The following is an 18,286-nucleotide window of genomic DNA, read 5'->3' on the forward strand; positions in this document are numbered from 1 at the left end:
TGGATGGATGGATGGATGGATGGATGGATGGATGGATGGATGGATGGATGGATGGATGGATGGAACTACCTAAGTACACTTTCCCAGTGTCCAGCCATATGTAGCTTTCTTTCTTTCTTTCTTTCTTTCTTTCTTTCTTTCTTTCTTTCTTTCTTTCTTTCTTTCTTTCTTTCTTTCTTTCTTTCTTTCTTTCTTTCTTTCTTTCTTTCTTTCTTTCTTTCTTTCTTTCTTTCTTTCTTTCTTTCTTTCTTTCTTTCTTTCTTTCAACACACAGACACACACACACACAAACATAACATGCATGATAAGAGTGTTTATTTTATTTATTAATCATGGGCCCTGCTGTTCTTATGAGTGCTCCTTCATGGTTTTATCAATCCACTCTGTGTAGTGACAGATGTCCAGCATTACAATGTGCTGTGCACACTTATCCACAGGCTGGCTGACGATAATTCCATGGAGTTTTCCGTTGTACTCCACAGCTGAGCCTGCATCACCCTGAAACACAGAGATCACATGCTAGATTATTTTACACGTTGACCGGAGTAAAAAATAATGATAAAAAATATATATAATTGCTACAAAATGAAAGAATGTGCTTACGAAGCAGGACTCCACTCCAGGTTTGAATGCACACATAACTGTAGCCTCATCGCTGTTGTAGTTACTGCCAGGCTTATCGTTCTCACCACACTGAGAGATCTGTGTGGTGGCACATCTCACCTCACTTACAGGTTTACCTCCTGAGGATATCAAGGATCATAAATGAGACTTCACAAAAAAAAAAGCATAATCTTTTTCCTTTTTCTTTAGATTTCCACCTGCTTTCTTTGCTCCCATGCCCCCAATCTCCACATTTGCATCCTCCTCTGGCCTAGTGCAGCTTTTTTTGTCGTAGCTGATTGTGGGTAGTTTGGGAGAGACGTCCTCATTTAGTTTTATGAGCATAATGTCATGGGCTTTTTCCTCCCCATCTTTAAAAGTTATCTGCTGTTTAATTGGAATTGTTTGCTTGAGTTTTTTCCCAATGAGTTTCAAGGTCCACTTGATGTTTAAGCCAAATTTTAGTTTGACTTCCCTGCAAGGGAAGAAGACAAAGAACTTGATGTTATGAAATACTCTGAATTATATGAAAATACATTCAGACTGATTGCTGTGTTCACTTTAATTACTTTACACCTGGTTACATTTTCCTTTCAGTACACAAGCTGAATTCCTGTTTTGTAGTGGAAGAAGATGTTGAATAATCTTGAATAATGTAAAAACTCAGTGACGTCTTACTGCTCTGCACAGTGAGAGGCTGTGACGACCCAGCGGGGGTTGAGCAGAGCGCCTCCACAGGACTTCCCGCCCTGCACAGATGTTATCTGGACATGGTAGCTCCTCTTGTCTTTGCAGGACTCGCTCCCTAGAACCCTCTTCTCAAAGACTGCTGATGCAGAGCCTGAAAATAAGAAGAATAGCAGCACAAAAAGTGATAAACCGAAACAAAACTGAGAAACTTTTTTTTTCTTTTACTTAAGGCTGATGGAACAAGATCAAAGTTCTTGGTGGCAAGAACATTTGTACTTCACAAGAACTAAAGTACAGAACTCCTAGGAAGCCTTTAAAGGTCTCTACTACTGATGCACATCCACTTCATATTTCTTGGATACCACACAAGAAGAAAGCTCCACAAAGAATATATATCAAGATAAGCTTCGAGAACAGAATGATGTCCTTTTGTTAATGTATCTCTGGGTAAGAGAACAAAGTTTCTATACTCTTATAAAGTTTGTAGGATTTTTGTTGCAGATACTCATCTCAGTTATGAACATATTAAGTTCATTTTTGGAAAAAATTAAATTACACAAACAAAAACATCTTACCAGCAACCAGCAAAACAAAGTAACAGGAAGGCTTCATCGTGGTCCCTCTTTATGTGGATCCCTTCTATTATGTTCCAGTTTTCTACGTTTATCCAGCCTTTAAAAGTTGGGAGGACATTTTTCACTGGGTAGATTTGATGACCAGCCAATAACAGGTGGGGTGACAAAAGTGGGAGGAATGAACATCTTTAATTAGAAGCAGGAACCCATTCCTTCTTTGAGAGGATGGAATTTAAAAAAAAAAACACTCCGGACCTCGAAGTATGTAGGACTTTTCACATACATTTGTAATCCTTTAATTAAGAAATGAGATTCCACAAAACGAAATAATTTACTACAAGGACTCAAAATTGTCAAAACAAATCTCCATGGAGATTTATAAATGAGTCAGTGTGATATTTTTTGCACATGGTCAATTATATTTCTTTTCTAATTAGACGAATTGCAATTTATGTCTTGTAAACCATGCAGTCTTCAGGTACAGATTTTTCTTGAGAACCCTGTTTATTCCTTATTAGTTTTTTAGCGGTATAAATAAAGGCTATAACAAAAGAAAAACAATAGTAAATTAACAGCTTATTTGGTTCATTACTTGATTTCTATAGACTTCAAAGAAAAAAGCATTTGTGTTAGCTTGTGATGCTGTTTCTCGTCTACCTTTTCCTGATGCTTCCCTTCTTTGTGAGTCTAAGTCAGTGTTTCTCAACCTTTTTTGGGCCAGCGCCCCCCCCCTGTCCATTATCCAGGTGCCTCACCTCTACCCGTCATAGAATTTGTAGACTGCTTTACACTGAATATTATTATTCAGTGTATGTTGATGTTTTGATTTTTATGGTTTTTTTCTGTATTTATCATCAAAAATAATTCCCCAGAGAACAAAAAAGCCATGGGAATAGAAATTATTTTTACAGGCGTCTACAAAAAATGCAATGAATGGACATTCAACTTAAAATCGGTAGGCCTAACAGCAGCCAATCAGAGTGGAAAAAATATTCCTGTTCTGTGGCATTTTCTGATGTTAGTTGTTAAAGCTTTCACAAAATTACCAGATAAAAGATGTACAACAAAGATAATAAAACTTTAAACTATTTGCAAAAAACTGAGCACTGTTAACATTAAAACATGAATAGAACAGCAACAATATCAATCATAGCTCTTCTTCTCTTTAATGTTTCTGTGAGTTTCCCGTGGTGCAGCTCTGTGCTGCCTTCAGGAGAATGGGACATCAGAGTACCATTCATAAAATTTCACCCACATGGCATTTACTGTGCAAACCAGAGCTTTCAGTGGAAAAACAAAACTTCCAGATCCTTAATGCCATACAAATATGGAACAGAAACATGGATTATATCTTTATATAGACCTGTCTATTTATTTGTAGTTTTACTGGACAGAAATTACATAGAACAAAACTGGTTCTTAATCAAATCCTAATGAGGCAAATTGAAAGTGTCATGGAGTCACTGAACAGCCTCGTGACAACACTGACATGAAAACTAATAATGAAGAAATAAATATATCAAAACTAATTAAAAACATTAAAAAGTGATTAAGTAAGTAAGTGATTCTTACTGTTATGGTCTGTAGAACAATTTTCTTCTTAGTACTAGATATGGTCCCAACAAACCCATGGCATTTCAACAGTATCATCTTACCTTTTATTTAAAACAGTATCTGTTTGTTCTTGCCATACCGTAAGAACTCTGCATTAATTATTGCTCGAAAGGTTTTGCCATACCAGTTTATTCCTCTGTATTTACTTTAGTTTCTGAGATTATTCTTGGATTTTGCTCTTCATTCATTTCCATTTAGTTGTCTTTGATTAGTATCATCCGCTCTTGGTTTATTGTTATGTCCTCTTTAGTTTCTTTCCTGTTGCTCGTTTTATTTTATTGTTTGTATTGACGCTCACCACCACCAGTAATCTTCACTCATCACCTGCTGCTCTGCCGCCTATCATCATGTGTCTCACCTGATTTGCCACTCGTAGTGATTTTTCACTGTTCACCGTGTGATTCTCTGATCCTGATTCACATCTAGTTTGTTCGTTGCTCCGTTCTACGTTTTGTCTTGCCGTGATTTTTTAAAATTATTTTTCATTTTTACCTACGGTAGCGGTCGGGAAGCGTATTAGTACAGAAAAGCAGATTAACCTCTTAAAACATCGGGGAAAATCCGCTATTCTGATGGTTAAAATTCAAAAGTGCTGTGGTACTACCGTTTCATACTGGTGTTACGTCAGCACCGATGTTATCTGTATAAAATCAACGCTCTCTATCGTGGAATCACCCATGGAGGGATTTCTTTATATGGTTCATTTTTCTGAGGGACACACAGTAAATTTAGTAATAAGAACGATATTTCGTTGTTATTACTAATAACTTCCGTTATTGCAGCATGCAGCATCCAGGCGGACAATAAAACACTTTTAATATAAGTGGCTGCTTTGACATGATCACAGCACTGACACAACATATGGACAACAATCTTCAATAAAACAAAATATTTGAAAATCAGACACCAGACAAGTGAATCACAGCAACGTCATGAACCGGTGTAAAACTGATGCGGTGAAGCTACTAGTAGCAGGAGTACGAAGCTGCGCCAATAAGCCAAAAGAAATACTGAAGAGAAGGAGAGCTGCCATCGATACGGTTGCAGCCATGCATGTTTTAATGTTACACAATACCGTTTTAGCAAGTTGCTCAATGTCTAAACTGCTATTGTTGTGCATATACACTTTAAGTGTATGCACAACACTTAAAGTGTAAAGTTTACCTTGGACCAAACGCCCCCCAAAGCAATCTCAGAGCCCCCCTTCTTAAAGATTTCCGCCAGCGCCCGTTGAGAAACGACTCTAGTGTTACACGTGTGCGTTTACTTAGTCAAAGTATCATCTGGACATGCCAACATGTGATTAGGAGTTCCACTGAATTCATTTGAATACTTGTAGGTTCTCCTTACACAACCACTCCTTTCCCCAGATTAAACAATTCAGCAGTTTCAGGTCCATTCTTTGTGGGGTATATCGGAATGTCAGTTGTTCTATTTCCATAACTGAGAAATTAGTTCTGTTTTGACCCCATTGTGGCACACCTCGCATCAACTTGACCATTTTCGCATCACTAAATCTAGTTCAGTTACAGTAGTGTAATCTTAAACAAGTTAGTCTCAAACTTGCAGCGTTAAAAACTCAGGTGTTGCTGCTAAGAGTGACATTAATTATTAGGTTTAGGAGGCAATTAATTTTGCCCCAGAGTGCCAGCTGGATTGCATAGCTTTAATTTAATGATTTGAAATTTTCTTTTTGTATTTACTCATGTTATCCTTGTCCGATATTTGTGTGATCTGAAACATGCAGTAAGCGTGACAGAAGAACAGTAACTTTTTCCTAGCATTGTATACATGAATGTCAAATATTAGATAAAGTATATACACAGAGTGATTGATTTCTCTTAAGCTTACTGAATAATATATACCTAACAGCTAAAGGAAACCAAAATTGGAAAAGTAGAACATGATATCAGTCCACCAAAAAATAATTTTTAATACAGAAATGTCACATTATGGAGAGAACTGGAGACTAACTTGACAGCTGTTCAGTAAAGTCAACATGAAGGACAGCCATACAAGATAGAAAAACTGCTAAGACAGAAATGTATCCAAAAATATCATTCGGAAAGTTGAGTGGGGGAAAAAAGTGCTCTAGAAATAGCTGAAGAAGCAACAGAGACAACTGCAACTATTGGTCTAAAATTAATTATTTTCTTGCGAAATCCATTCTTTTTTTAGAATTTGACATAAATAAGCCATAATCATCTAAATTAACAGGGAAATATTTTTGAAATATGTAACTGTGCGAAAGGAATCTATATACGACTTTCTCTTTTGAGCCAAATTCAATTTTCAGGGTCAACATGGGGTCATAAGCAGCCATGAAATTACACTTTAGGTCAGCTCTGAGTCACTGTAAAAATATCTCCTTTTACAAAATAGTTCCAGAAATGACACAAATGGAGCTAAATGATATTTGTTTTCAAAACTACAACCACATAATTATTTTTTTTTACACATTAAGAACTGGTCAAGGAGACTTAGTGCACAGTTTACAGCTAGAAAATAAACTCCCCCAGCTTATCTGTGAACATTTGTATGAGTGGACTGAATAATTGTTGTCCTTAATATGATTTTGAAGCTAAGTTTTTCAGTGTAAAAACTCATGCTTTCATTTGTCTCAACACTACCACCAACATTATAACAGAGATTTAATAAACTATGAAGACATGCACACATTACTACCACACAGTGTTCAGAAGATGCTTTTTTAAATGGGATAATAAAACCATAACAATAAAAAAAAATAATGTTGCATACTGAAACCTTCATCAATGTAAAAGTTTCTGATTCAGGCCCAGATTAGCTTTCAGGTCTGGTTTCACCTCAGTAAAGTGAGAAATAGAAAACAAGACACAGCTCTACGTGATGTTACAGCTGGGTGATTTTATTATCGTTCCAACATAGACTGGGTCAGGGCGTTTGCGAGCTCCTGGTACCAGACTGTGGGATTCAAATTATCTTGACAATAGGGAAATATTTGTGAGCGGAGAAGTCAAACTCTGGCAGCACCTGAAGATACAGAAAAATAAAATTCATCACACTCCAATAAATGGGAGCTGATGCATAACAACAGCTAAAAAAGTACTTGACAGAAAACAGACTGCTTTCTTTTTAAAAACATAAACTAGTCTACATTTTGAAACAGCTCTAAGGTATTTTCATTGTAAATAAATTGTGTTACCTTGGTTTCCTTCTTGTGGCCCCCGGCTAGAAGCTTCATCACTACTATGTTGGGCTTGGCCACCTTCAGTGTGCGGTTTACCTGCCATCAATAATTTATTATTTGTTATTGATAGCCATAAATAATGGAGAAGAAATAAATGTTTGGACTAACAAAGCACTAATAGATTGGCAATAGGGATTAATGTTTGATTAAAAACATTTTAAACCACCAGGTATTTTTATTTAAAAATGCTGCTGATCCTTCTAGGCATCAATTATTTACTGATACTTTAATATTTATCTACTTTTAGAGCTTGCAAAAGTTGAAAAATGTTCCACCATAACAGATTAACAACAGATTGACTTCCTGACCTCAGCGTCTGGGTTTGGCACACTTTCTAGGATGAGCTTGGCCTGCTGGAAGTGTTTGCTGGCAGCCAGGTAGAGGTCTGCAGAACCTGGTGGAGGATTGTACTTCTTCAGATCAGACATTTCCTGGAGAGGGGAAGAAAAGCAAAATAAAGCGGTTCAGAAAGAGACACGGTTGAGATAGGATAGGAGATCTGCTGGACAGGTCACACACTGACTTTACCTTAAACTGGATGTAGTGCACAGGAGGGGGAGTAACTACACTGTTGAAGGGAGCAAAGCGATGCTCGTAGCGGACTTGTTCACTGTCCAGCTCAAACTGGGGCTTTCGCACCTTTCCATCCATATCCAAAGCTACCATGGTCTGACAGAAGAGAAGCAGGAAGGACATGGATACTTGTCCTTTAGCATGTCAGGAAGGGTGTCAAAAAACATAATTTATTGTTTCCTACCTTGTACATGCCAGCACACATATTCTGGTATGCCTGACTCATGGTGATCTCTTTGCCAAGAGGGCGAACTGCAAAGCAAAATAAAGCGGGTTCAGTGCTCTGGAGCCTCATGTCACTTCCTCATGGAAATGTAACATTCTGAATCACGCATAGGTTAGACATAAAACTGCACCTTTCTTCTTCTTCTTGGTCTTTTTGCTGCTCCGTCCTTTCAGCTGTTCCTCCAGAATCCGCTCTTCTGCCATCTGAGAGGAGTCGGCTCTGCTTAGTGTCGACATCAGCCACGCATAGAGGAACTCTGACAAGTACCTACAACCAAAAAACAAAAACAGTTGATTAGTTTATATTTGATTTTTCTTTTTTTAAGATAAAGCCAAATTAAAAACAATACATGAGCACCAACCAGTAGATGTAATAGTATTCATGCATGCTGTAAAGCTCCAGTTCAAAACCACTCAAGAGATACTGGATCATGATCCTCAGGTTATGATAGAGGATCCAGGTGCCGAGACAGGCCAAATGTTGCCGTTGAGGCTCCAATTTCATCAGTAAGCTGTGCAGCGCTGCATCCACCTTCTCAGCCTGAAGAGCACAGAAAAAAAAAACAATGAACATCTTATATAGCACCTAAACTCCCCAGGCTAATCTAGCTTGTGATACACGCAACAAAATGCTGATTATTTTGTTTAACCTCTAAAATGACTGAATCTCACCTCATCCTGTAGCGTAGCAAACTCTTCAAGAATGTGTCCCAGTTTGTCTCTCTGCCGAGCTCGGTTGTGTCCGTGGATCTGGATGAGGTTGCAGAAAGGCTGCACCGGAAAACAGCAGGTTTCATTGGAAGTGTTATAAAACCATAGCAGTTGGCAGGCAACAATCATATCTCACTAGGCACAGATCCCTGTAACTGCACTAATGATCTAAGCAAATGTCCATAAATCCCAGGAAGTACTTCAATGCACAAATTTGAATATTTGAAATATACCCTGGAGCAGTGAGTGACAAAGGAGTCGATGTAGTCCTTGGCCTGGTGGTTGTTGAAGAGACAACACCTGGACACAAAAATCACATTATTTACTAAAGACAACACTAATCCTAACCTTAAATGCAGCTAAACTGCTGACAGAAACAAAGACTGCACACATTACTCATAATCTACTGATTGTAATGTTGTAATAATCTTATTACCCTACATTTAACAAACACTTACTTGTAGGAGAGGACTGGTGGGCTAACAAAGTATCTCAGGGCATCTTTAATCATATCCTGCATCAGGTGAGTGCCGAACACTTTCTTATTGTCTATCAGGAACGTCGTCTGAAAAGAAGAGACTTACATGCACTTCATAAAAAAAAACAACAACACATTCACATTTTTTCTCACCGTCTTCACATTAAATCAGGTGAAACATTTCCTGTTTCAGGTCACTTAGGATTATCAATATTATTTGTGTTTGCCAAATGCCAAAGCATTATTGGGAAACCCCCCCAACATGTTTTGTGACTTTCTTTAAAGTCAGAAGTTTTCTTATACTAAGATTATTATGTCTTTAATCATTTAGAAAAGCCCAGACAAAGAAGTCAGCTATGTGAGCTTTAAACGTCAAAAAGATTATTTGTTATTGTTTCTCTCCCAGTGTCATTCATAATGCTGTGTCTCCTCCCAATAAAAATAAAAAGCTATTTTCTGGTGGTCATTTCATCACTAATGAAGATCAGTACTCATCTGTCTTAGCTGAACAGAAAGCACTTGTCTTTCCCATTTTGAGGAGTGGGTAAAAGACACGGTTCTCAAATTCTTTGATACTCATGCCAAGTTGAAAAGGAAATAACTGCTTGCGGTCAAATTACTCTGATAAAAGCCTGTTCTAGTTCAAAAAGTATGTAATAAATTTCACAATGAGATCCAATAAGTTCAGTTTTAAGAAATTTTGTTAAATCAATTTTAGGTATGTTTTCAAACTGTGAGAACAATAGAGAAGACTCATATTTACATACCTGGAGAAGAGATCTGGAGAGCACACAGGGTGACTGCTCACTGAATTCACAAAAGAAGTCCTGAAAAAACAAGATCCTTCATCCACAAAACATCCTGGAGACCATATTTACAGGAGGTTTCCGGAGAAGCCAAGAATAGATAACTATGAATCATTTGAAATGTAGAGTGACAAAAAACAAAATTTTTCTGTGTTTTTTTTTTTTTTACTGGAAGAAAGATATAAACAAAATGGAAAAGAACATTTTGTGTTCTGAAGTAGTTTATTGTACTGTGTTTACCAGAATGCCGTGTAGGTTTGTGGTGTTGACCACATCACAAACCGTCTTGACGCGTTCTATGAGCTTGCTGAAGTAAGCCACCATGTCCTCCCTCTTGATGATCTTGGCGTAGCGAGGAAAGGTAGGTGGCAGCAGTCGTTGGTTCACTAGAGGCTCAAAGCCCATCATGATGGGGTGGTCTGCCATTTTCACACACAAACAAGTACATCATATTTTTTAAACTAAACACTGAAAAGAGCTTGTAAAGGTCAAATCGAGTAGAATGGAGCAAGACAATAACAATATTGGCTAAAAAAAAAAAAATGCAAATAATTTATACATAACTTCATGGACAGTTTACTTAAAGCTTGTAAATAATTTCAATGTCAAAGCCTATGTTGGACTTGGTGGTTTCAAAGTGTGTGTTACCTCCTTTGGTTGTGTCATTTTGGGACTGGATGCCATACTGGATGCTGGAATGAATGGGTGGCAGCAGGTCAGCTGCCTGAGCTACAAGCTTCTGGGCCTCACTCACTGAGCTGGTCTGGTGAACACACAAATACAATCATTTTTTCTGTCATTCACATCTGGTTGTGCATCTTTATGTTTTCAACCTAAAAAAAAAGCTTATTTATTTATTTATTTGCAAGGCTCCTTCCCTCTTTTCCTTTCCAAAGTTTACACTTATTCAGATTCTGTTTCGTTATTAGACTTTTCCATCGGTTTTTATAACAATCTGGTCAGGTTTTCGAATTGCACAAAGCAGTTGTCAGTGACCTGTTGTACTACCAGGGTGTTTCATTACTTTTTTCAGCATCTGCAATAACTTAGATCAAGTCTAATTCAAAACCTATGCCAGTAGTCTTGTCAAATCATAAAGTGCGTCTTTATGATTAATGAATATTCATTCTTGCAGTCTTCATATATTAATAACACAGCAGTTTTAATCTATCTGCTGTGTTATTATTTGACACAGCAGATTGTGTCAAATAATAATAGGTCGCTATTTGGAATCTAAACAAGACCCAAAACAAGACAAAGTTTAAAAACTTATTAAAAAAATTCTCCAGAGGTCAAAAAGCAGTGAAGTTACTCTATTAAAAGCAAGCTGCATTGTGGCAAGTTAATGTTTAAAGATATCTGTAAAATCCTTAATTGTCATACATTTAGATTTTTATCTTTCATAGGAATACATCTGGATTTTTTTTTACATACTTATTAAGATCTTCAAAATGATGAAAGTAGTTTAATATTTTTCAGACTTTTCAACGCTGTAATGGAACCCTGTCAGGCATTTTTGTTAAGGCACTGACATATTTGTGCATATATTTAATGTTCCAGTCTCTGTGGTTCTGAATTGTTTGTGGCCGTTTTCCTGATCTTGCACGTTTCTTTGTTTGCACCTTACCTCTTTCTTGGTAAAGGCAATCAGAGCAGTCAGCAGTAGACGTGTAAACTTGATTCTGTTGAAAAGTGCCAGACACTGCTGGTGCTACAAAAAAATAAAAAATAAAATAAATAAAAACACACAAGATGTCAGTGTTTTCCTGGCATGTATTTCTTATTTTAAATTAACAGTGAAAAAGTTAATGTTCAGGACAGTTTCATTTCCCATATTTATTACAACAAAACTAATGGAAACTGTTCATAAAAAGGTTTCAAAGCTCATTTGAATTTCACACGACCACAGACAAGATGGCAAACAATATGTGATATTTATGCAAAAGTGTAAAGTTATTAGTTGAAGAACAAAGGGGCAATCTGATTTGCTGCATGCAATCCTACACCCATCATACGGTAGTACAACTAAATGTGCTAAGAGAAATTCTATACTAAATATGTATAACACAGTAAACTCACTTCCAGCTCAACGTCTGGGTTTCTCTGCTCGCCTTGCCGGCTGCGTGTGCTCTGTGAGGAGAAGCAACGTACATCAGGACATAGAAAGTAGGGGACATTGGGCTTAGTTGAGTCAAAGCATAAGCTGAACCACCTCTTGTTTCTAAAAAAAGGTAAAAAAAAAAAAATAAATGCATTGATCAAGTGACCAAATAATCAGGAGGATGGCATCATGAAGTTTTTGAAAGTAAGAACCTTATGGGTAAAGCGGTTTGTCTTCTGTTTCTTAAAAACATTTTTTCAGTTTTGAAAGTTAATTTAATCTGTCATAAGTTTTATAAGAATTGCATTTAAGAAATATTTTAAAATTAGTCTCGTATATCAATTGTGATATGTATGAGCTTCAACATGAGGTCATAAACTGAAGTTAAAAGTGTAGCAAATTAAATCAAAATGGGGCAAGTAGAGCCATTTAACCATACACTGGCTCAATACCCTTACTGCAGTTATTTTGGCTGTAGCCTATATATCCTCAATATCAAATCAAAATTGTGCATTTATATGATTACAGACGTCATGCCTTGTGCATATAAACAAAATAACAATTAGGGGAGCCACCACCAACATTCTTCAAAGAGTCACCAGTTCTCCACCAAGTTGGAGAAGGGAAGTCTACTGGATCAGCAGTAAAGCTTACAAGTGACACTGAGAACCTACACTGACAAAAACAGAAAATGCGCATTTGAAAATGATAGGTTAAAAGGATTTTCTCAGATGCCAAGGAGTTTCAAATTTCCAAACATATTAAGAAAGAAGCTAACATTTCCAAATGTTAATGTTTGGTTCCCAAGGCCACTTAAAAACATTCTCTTTTTTTTAATCTAGTGATTCTAAATATGAAAACTGGCTGCAGTAACAGACAGTAAAATACCTTGACTTTTCTCTGTAACTCGTCTTCCACGTCTTTGAGCATGCCTACAAAAGATCAACATGAGAGAAAGAAACGTCTTATTTATCTGATCACATTGCATATGTTTACAATATACAACAAATAAGCACCTGTCACCCGCAGGTCCGTGACATTATTGGCCATCTTGAACCCATAAGTCATTGCCTGGAAATCCTCCTGAATAAAACATGAGATAAAAATCATTATTTTAGACACTGAAATTAAAATAGTTTCAAATCCTCTTTCTTCTTAAACAGTATAAGACATTAGTAAATTAACCAGTTTGTCAATGTAATCCAATTTGTATCTTAATTTAGCTTTTTTCTTTGGTGGCTGGCTAAACATTTTTAAGGAAAACAAATCCATACTTTTCTAGACTTTAAATTCCTGAGTTCTGTCATTTTAAAATGTGAAACAATAAAGTTAATTATAAATTCAATGAAAATTTGCCTGATTTTTTATAATTACTTGGCAGAGATATATAAAATGGGCAGATTTACATATGGAAACTTACAAAAAAGCAAGAAACTGGGTAGTTGGATGAATGGAAGTAAGGAAGGAAGAGAAAGAGAAGGGAGATCAGAAAGGAAGGACCACAAAAGAAAAACTTAAGGAATGAAGGAAGAAAAAATGGAAGCAATGGAAGGAAAGAAGAAGACAAGGGAGGTAAAAATAGAATGAAGAAATGAAAACAAAATGGAGTAAAAGACAACATTTATTCAATGGGAATGAAAATATAAATATTTTTCTACACTCATATTTTTTTTCTGTATTGGTAAATCCCTGGAACATACAGTAATCAAATTCCATACTAAATTTCCTGCGTAGGAATCTTGAAATTTGTCAAGGGATCATTTATCTCGGAGGTAATGGCCTGAACACATTCAGTTATTTACACACATTCACACCTGGAAGCTGCCAAGTGCAGTCGTAGCCAGGCCTAGTCTTCAACGAGGCGCTCCAGTGGAGCTGTAATGCACCACCGTGGTGTTAATGAGTGACTTAGCATACATACCTCAAGGCTTTTCTAACTAGACTTCATACCTGCAGCCTTCTCTAACATTTATCCCCACGATGAGCAGGAGAGGTAAAACAGCTCACCTCTTCAAACACAGCTGCCTTGTTGACTTTTTCTCGCGCGATGTCACACACTTTTAGTAAACCCAGGGCAAACGCCTTGAGTGCTGGCTCCTCGATGAGGTCGGGGTTATGTACGTACAGGCAGGTGAAGACGGTCTGTGCCAACGAGTGACCCTCCAGCCATGTTATCTAGGTAGACGCATGTAAAAATACACAATGTATGAACACTGGGTTTTATGTTTTTATAGTTTTACAAGTTTTTATGAGTAGAAAAACTTTGCATATATTCTCAGAATAAATGTCGTATTAATTGGGGGATTTTAAGTTGTTTGAATGCTTCTTCATTACACTAGACTGATATTACAACAAGTAAATTTAAAGGATTTAAAAACAAGGATTATTTTAACAGGTTTCACTGTGGCCAAATTACTCGATCTTTGTCTTCTCTGGCCATAAAACATTTTCCCAAAAGACTCTCACGAGGCAAGGATTTCAAATACATCAAAAATAGTTATGGATTGGACAAAGGAGGCCAACAGACAGCTGCAAAGATGCTCAGCTAAAGCGAACTCCACCAATACTGAAGAAAAGTGGTCAAATATCCAAGCGGAATTGTGCCAGGCAGACATTTGCTGATGGATACAAAACCATGTGACAAGACTGCTAAAGGTAATATTAACCAAATGTTATCTGATATATTATTAATCCACTTATAAAAATTAATCATCAAAAAAACCTCAAATTAATATGACACTCAAGCATTCAAGCATGGATGTATGTAAACTTCAAACCAGCAGAACTAAGAATTTTGTGGAACAATTGTCTTGATACAGTTTTATTAGTTCAGTCCTTCAGTAAGTAGATAAATGCAAATAGTTGATGTAACCAACTTTTAATGTACATTTTTCTACATCCAGAGAAGTCTCAGAAAGCCTCTGGACCACAGCATCTTCTTGGCCAGTCACTGCTATAATTTAAGAGAAATCCAATAATATTGCATGTCCACTTGAACTTCAGGGACTATAAATAGGCAATTTACCAAAAAATAGAATAAATAAAAACCCTCACCAAACAGCAGAAACAAGTGTCAATGATCCCAATGAGCTCAGGAAGACTGAGCTCTTTCACCTTGATGGCACCCTCCTGGAATGAATGTCAAATAGTAAATCAAGTCACACAAAGATCGCTGCCTTATTAGGTTTCTATATAATAGAGCAGGTAAAGTAAATGTGCAAGTTGCGTGGTAGAAATTTTGACTTTGTGTTTTTACTGCTGTACCTTGATCGCTTGTTCAAAATTAAGCACTTTCCTGTTGACCTGGTTTCCGATCATCCCTGCGTCCATCTTAGGATCCATCATTTCGATGGCAGACATGGCCTCAAACAAGCCAAACCTGCACCACAAGAGAAAACTCATGCTTTCCTCTTCTGAAGAATGATATGAAAATGATTTTGTTTTCATTAAATAGCTAAACTACAAACAACATAAAACTGAAAAGCGTTAAGGTATATTAACCAACAACAAATCCTCTTTTCAGTGAGCTAAACTTTAACTCTGATTAGTTTTTTTTTTAGAAACTGTACCCAATCACGTAGTAATGAACGCAATTTTGTCATGCTTACAGTTTATCGTGAAGCAGTTCTCCGAGGTTCAACTCTGCAAAAACAAGATAAGAATAAGTTTGTAAAAATAATGATCCCTTCTGGATCTGCTGAATTTCCAAATAGTAAAATATCAATAAAATGTTTTACCTTTGCAGGCACCCTTGAACTCATGAGTGATATCAACCCAATTGGCATTGTTCTTCATCTTTTCTGGTATGCCCAGCACCCAGCCAGTATCATCATCTTCAACTGCTGACTTCATCACCATGGTAACCAATAATAACTTAAAGCGAAAAGAGAAGGTGAGCATTATGTCAAGGATTAGACAATGTAACACTGCAACATTATCAGAGCTCAAAAATAGTTTACTCAATAATAGGTTTCCCCCGCGACGTTTTTTAAGTAATATTTGAGTTGTTTTGGAGGTGCAGTCCACCTCCAAAACAAACTGCAAGCGATTTTTAAAATACTTTTACAGTACATATTAGTAGTTAATGAAATTATAGACCAAGTATAATTTAAAGTGGGATTACCCAGTTTTGATTGATTTAGTAAACAGGTAAAAAAAATAAAGATCAGCTTCATTAGTATAGTAACTTGCGCGTTAAATTGACTAAGTAGTGGACTCTTTAAATATTAGCACACTCAGATTATTAAGTGGTTATAATAAAAGACTATGGCCACGATATATAATGCGAATGTGTTGTATGGGTTTATTTAAATCGATTTCACGTTATGTTCAGAAGGACATCGAAGATGATTTGAGAAACTCTAAGCATACCATGTAAGGCACCTATATGGCACTAACTGCGTATTTGGGCTTTCTGCTAATGCTTTCAGAAATATCAAAGATAATCGCGTGACATTTTACCAAAAACGTACAAACACAAAAATGAAGCCATCGCGACAGTATGATGGTAAAGACGCGTGATGATGTTAGCTAGCTTTCGCCAGTTTAAGATACCGTGTGCAAACTAATGCTAGTAACGACGTATTTACAGGAAATAAAACACAATTATGAATATTTTATAGGTTGTTTCATTATCTCCAATATAACAAACACGAAATCTGTGATTCATAAATCATTAAATTGTTATTAACCAGAACTAACCTTGTTTTTTAATTCCTTCGAACACTGTAAAGACTGGAACATAAATTTTACGTCATAGGCTGGAGTTAATCTGGGATTTGTAGTCCAAATGGGTACGGGGGACGCTCCTATACACAATATAGCGCGGAATTGACTAAATTAAAACTGTAAAAACTGAAGATAATTTAGAAGTTGTATTATAATACGTGGTTTACATTCGGTTTTATTTTAATTACGCATAGAACAAACAAAACAGAAAGACGTAGTCACTCTCGCGTTGCTACTCCCTCTGCTCTCATCACATCATCAGCAGGGCGTTTCAGGCAAACAGTAGCAGTCCCCCTTATCTCAGACTTGATCCTCTCTCAGCTGGATGGCAGCTCCTTTTCGTGCAGGTTTGAGAAATGGTATTTTGCTTTTATTGTGAGAATCTGTTGTTTTGTCTTAGCTCGCTTTGTGCTATAAACTGAGCATTGCTAGCTTATTTCACCGTTAGCTGGCCTGCTGATGCAGACAGGCGGCCGTTAATGAGTGACCAGCACAGCAGGTGCAGAGGCCATAAGCTTCAACTGGGTTATCCAACTTGGCATCTTTAAGATAAACAATAAAGTGAAATACAAATTTTAACTTGCTGTCAGAAGCAGGAGGCAAAATTTCGTCCTTAATAAATTCTACATTGTGGGAGAAGACCGGTCAAGCGTCTGTTCTGGCGAAGAGAAGTATGGGTAATGTGTCAGTTGTTAAACTGTTTTTTTGTTGTTGTTGTTTTTTTTAAAGTACGCTGCAGCTTTATTCCCCCTCAAACCATAATTATCACTCTAAATTATCTGATAAATTTTCCTGCACTAGTGATGATAAAGGACTGTTTCAGTATGAGTAGGTGAAATTTTGTGGAACCCCCTCTCGACCCCCCGCCCCCCCAAAACTATTGAGTAAGGTTATCCTGATTTTCAGCTGCTTTTGCACCTTCTGTCCATATTGCAACAAAACTTTAGGTGAGGAAAAAAATGCATTTTCTAAATGTATTTATTTTTAAATCTAGTGTTTTCTCAGCATTTTCCACATAATTTAGCTTTGTGTTGACTCAGTTCCCATTTAACTTTAAATGTAAGATTTAAATACTGATAGGAAAGGATAAAAACTCTGAAAATACTAGCCAGATTTATTTTAAGGGAAACTAAACTTTTGAATCTTCTGCCTTGCTCTGCTCATGCCCAGGATTTCTTTACATTTTTGTGTAGTTAATGTTAATGTCATCATCCCTAGCTATTTATGTGGAATGCTGTTTTGATTCCAATGCAGATTCAGTAAAAAGTATGTCTAAAAAAAGAGAAAAAAACTATTAAAGAATAATTTTAGAAAATGAATCTAGAGTAGTGCATGCTGGGCCTGAACATAAGACCTACACTCCATATACTAGTCTGCCTGAATATGAAGCTGTGAAGACTAATTTTTTTTATGACATGTTCAGCCTATTAATGCATTGCCAAGTAGAAGGCACATCACTGATAGTTTTAGAGAAGCGGCCATTGCTTTCCATCAGTCTGGCATGGTTTATACAGTCATATCCAAACAATTTTATAAGTTCATCATAGTACACTGGGTCTGCTACATTTCCTGTCACAGTTACATGACCTGACCAAACGTGATGACAACCAGGAGTTTATTTCCAAAACTAGGGTAAATTAGGCAGTAGCTTGTGTTGTCCTGAGAAGACTCTTCTTTGTAAAGCTGTAATAGCATGGATTTTGAACGTTCTCATTTGGTTTTATAAGGCAAAGGTTTGGATGTTTTTACCAAAATTCAATGCCGTTGTTGGTGAAAACCTTTTCTAGCGGTTAAGCACCTCCATGCACACCATCACTGACGGTGGTTGAGAGCTAATAGATTTTGACTTGTTTTGGAGACTCAGAGTTAACTATGGATTACTGAACTCCTACTTCTGTAATTTAGAGGAAGATGTAGGTGCATTAGTCTGATAGCTGTGCAGTGGTCCTTAAC

General features: G+C 36.8%; 3 protein-coding genes across 7 annotated transcripts in view; 1 reads left to right on the forward strand and 2 right to left on the reverse strand.

The window, feature by feature from the left end:
- Window positions 1-293: 293 nt before the first annotated feature.
- Window positions 294-6,221, reverse strand: LOC103470217 (snake venom serine proteinase 11-like). Its single transcript, XM_008418479.3, has 5 exons — window positions 1,869-6,221; window positions 1,282-1,444; window positions 822-1,078; window positions 604-743; window positions 294-498 (listed from the first exon to the last, which is right to left on the reverse strand). Exons 1-5 carry the CDS (start codon window positions 1,903-1,905, stop codon window positions 349-351), a joined length of 747 nt encoding a protein of 248 aa, XP_008416701.2. The 5' UTR covers window positions 1,906-6,221; the 3' UTR covers window positions 294-348.
- A 127-nt stretch (window positions 6,222-6,348) lies between these two features.
- On the reverse strand, window positions 6,349-17,013 carry naa35 (N-alpha-acetyltransferase 35, NatC auxiliary subunit). Of its 4 annotated transcripts, XM_008418471.3 has the most exons (24): window positions 16,501-16,572; window positions 16,307-16,413; window positions 15,343-15,478; window positions 15,214-15,247; window positions 14,870-14,984; window positions 14,660-14,734; window positions 13,613-13,780; window positions 12,622-12,688; window positions 12,494-12,537; window positions 11,584-11,634; window positions 11,132-11,215; window positions 10,153-10,267; window positions 9,745-9,923; window positions 9,466-9,525; window positions 8,679-8,785; window positions 8,454-8,520; window positions 8,182-8,280; window positions 7,872-8,050; window positions 7,641-7,777; window positions 7,469-7,536; window positions 7,240-7,380; window positions 7,020-7,142; window positions 6,667-6,747; window positions 6,349-6,494 (listed from the first exon to the last, which is right to left on the reverse strand). In XM_008418471.3, exons 2-24 carry the CDS (start codon window positions 16,346-16,348, stop codon window positions 6,435-6,437), a joined length of 2,232 nt encoding a protein of 743 aa, XP_008416693.1. In that variant the 5' UTR covers window positions 16,349-16,413; window positions 16,501-16,572; the 3' UTR covers window positions 6,349-6,434. The 4 variants fall into 4 exon arrangements, with proteins under 4 accessions (XP_008416693.1, XP_008416696.1, XP_008416694.1 ...); XM_008418474.3 differs by lacking the exons at window positions 16,307-16,413; window positions 16,501-16,572 and adding an exon at window positions 16,918-17,013; XM_008418472.3 differs by lacking the exon at window positions 16,307-16,413 and having other exon boundaries at window positions 16,556-16,654.
- The window catches only part of agtpbp1 (ATP/GTP binding carboxypeptidase 1), a 32,827-nt gene continuing 31,100 nt past the window's right edge, over window positions 16,560-18,286 (forward strand). Inside the window, exon 1 of one of the 2 annotated variants that reach the window (XM_008418476.3) lies at window positions 16,560-16,680. The gene's annotated coding sequence lies outside the window, so the exon portion shown is untranslated. Of the gene's footprint in view, window positions 16,693-18,286 lie in introns of both variants that reach the window. The other variant, XM_008418475.3, reaches the window with a different exon arrangement.

Source organism: Poecilia reticulata, chromosome 9, assembly GCF_904066995.2.
Source record: "Poecilia reticulata chromosome 9, P_reticulata-male-v2, whole genome shotgun sequence".
Lineage (NCBI taxonomy): Eukaryota > Metazoa > Chordata > Actinopteri > Cyprinodontiformes > Poeciliidae > Poecilia > Poecilia reticulata.

Excerpts from the sequence above, each read along its gene's own strand:
- LOC103470217 (XM_008418479.3), bottom strand. The coding sequence starts at position 1,905 with ATGAAGCCTTCCTGTTACTTTGTTTTGCTGGTTGCTG. Across the intron at positions 1,079-1,281 it reads GCCTCTCACTGTGCAGAGCA|GGAAGTCAAACTAAAATTTG; the intron begins GTAAGACGTCAC and ends CTTCCCTTGCAG. Across the intron at positions 744-821 it reads CATGGGAGCAAAGAAAGCAG|GAGGTAAACCTGTAAGTGAG; the intron begins GTGGAAATCTAA and ends TGATATCCTCAG.
- naa35 (XM_008418471.3), bottom strand. The coding sequence starts at position 16,348 with ATGTTCCAGTCTTTACAGTGTTCGAAGGAATTAAAAAACAAG. Across the intron at positions 15,248-15,342 it reads GTTCAAGGGTGCCTGCAAAG|AGTTGAACCTCGGAGAACTG; the intron begins GTAAAACATTTT and ends TTGTTTTTGCAG. Across the intron at positions 10,268-11,131 it reads TTGCCTTTACCAAGAAAGAG|ACCAGCTCAGTGAGTGAGGC; the intron begins GTAAGGTGCAAA and ends TGTGTTCACCAG.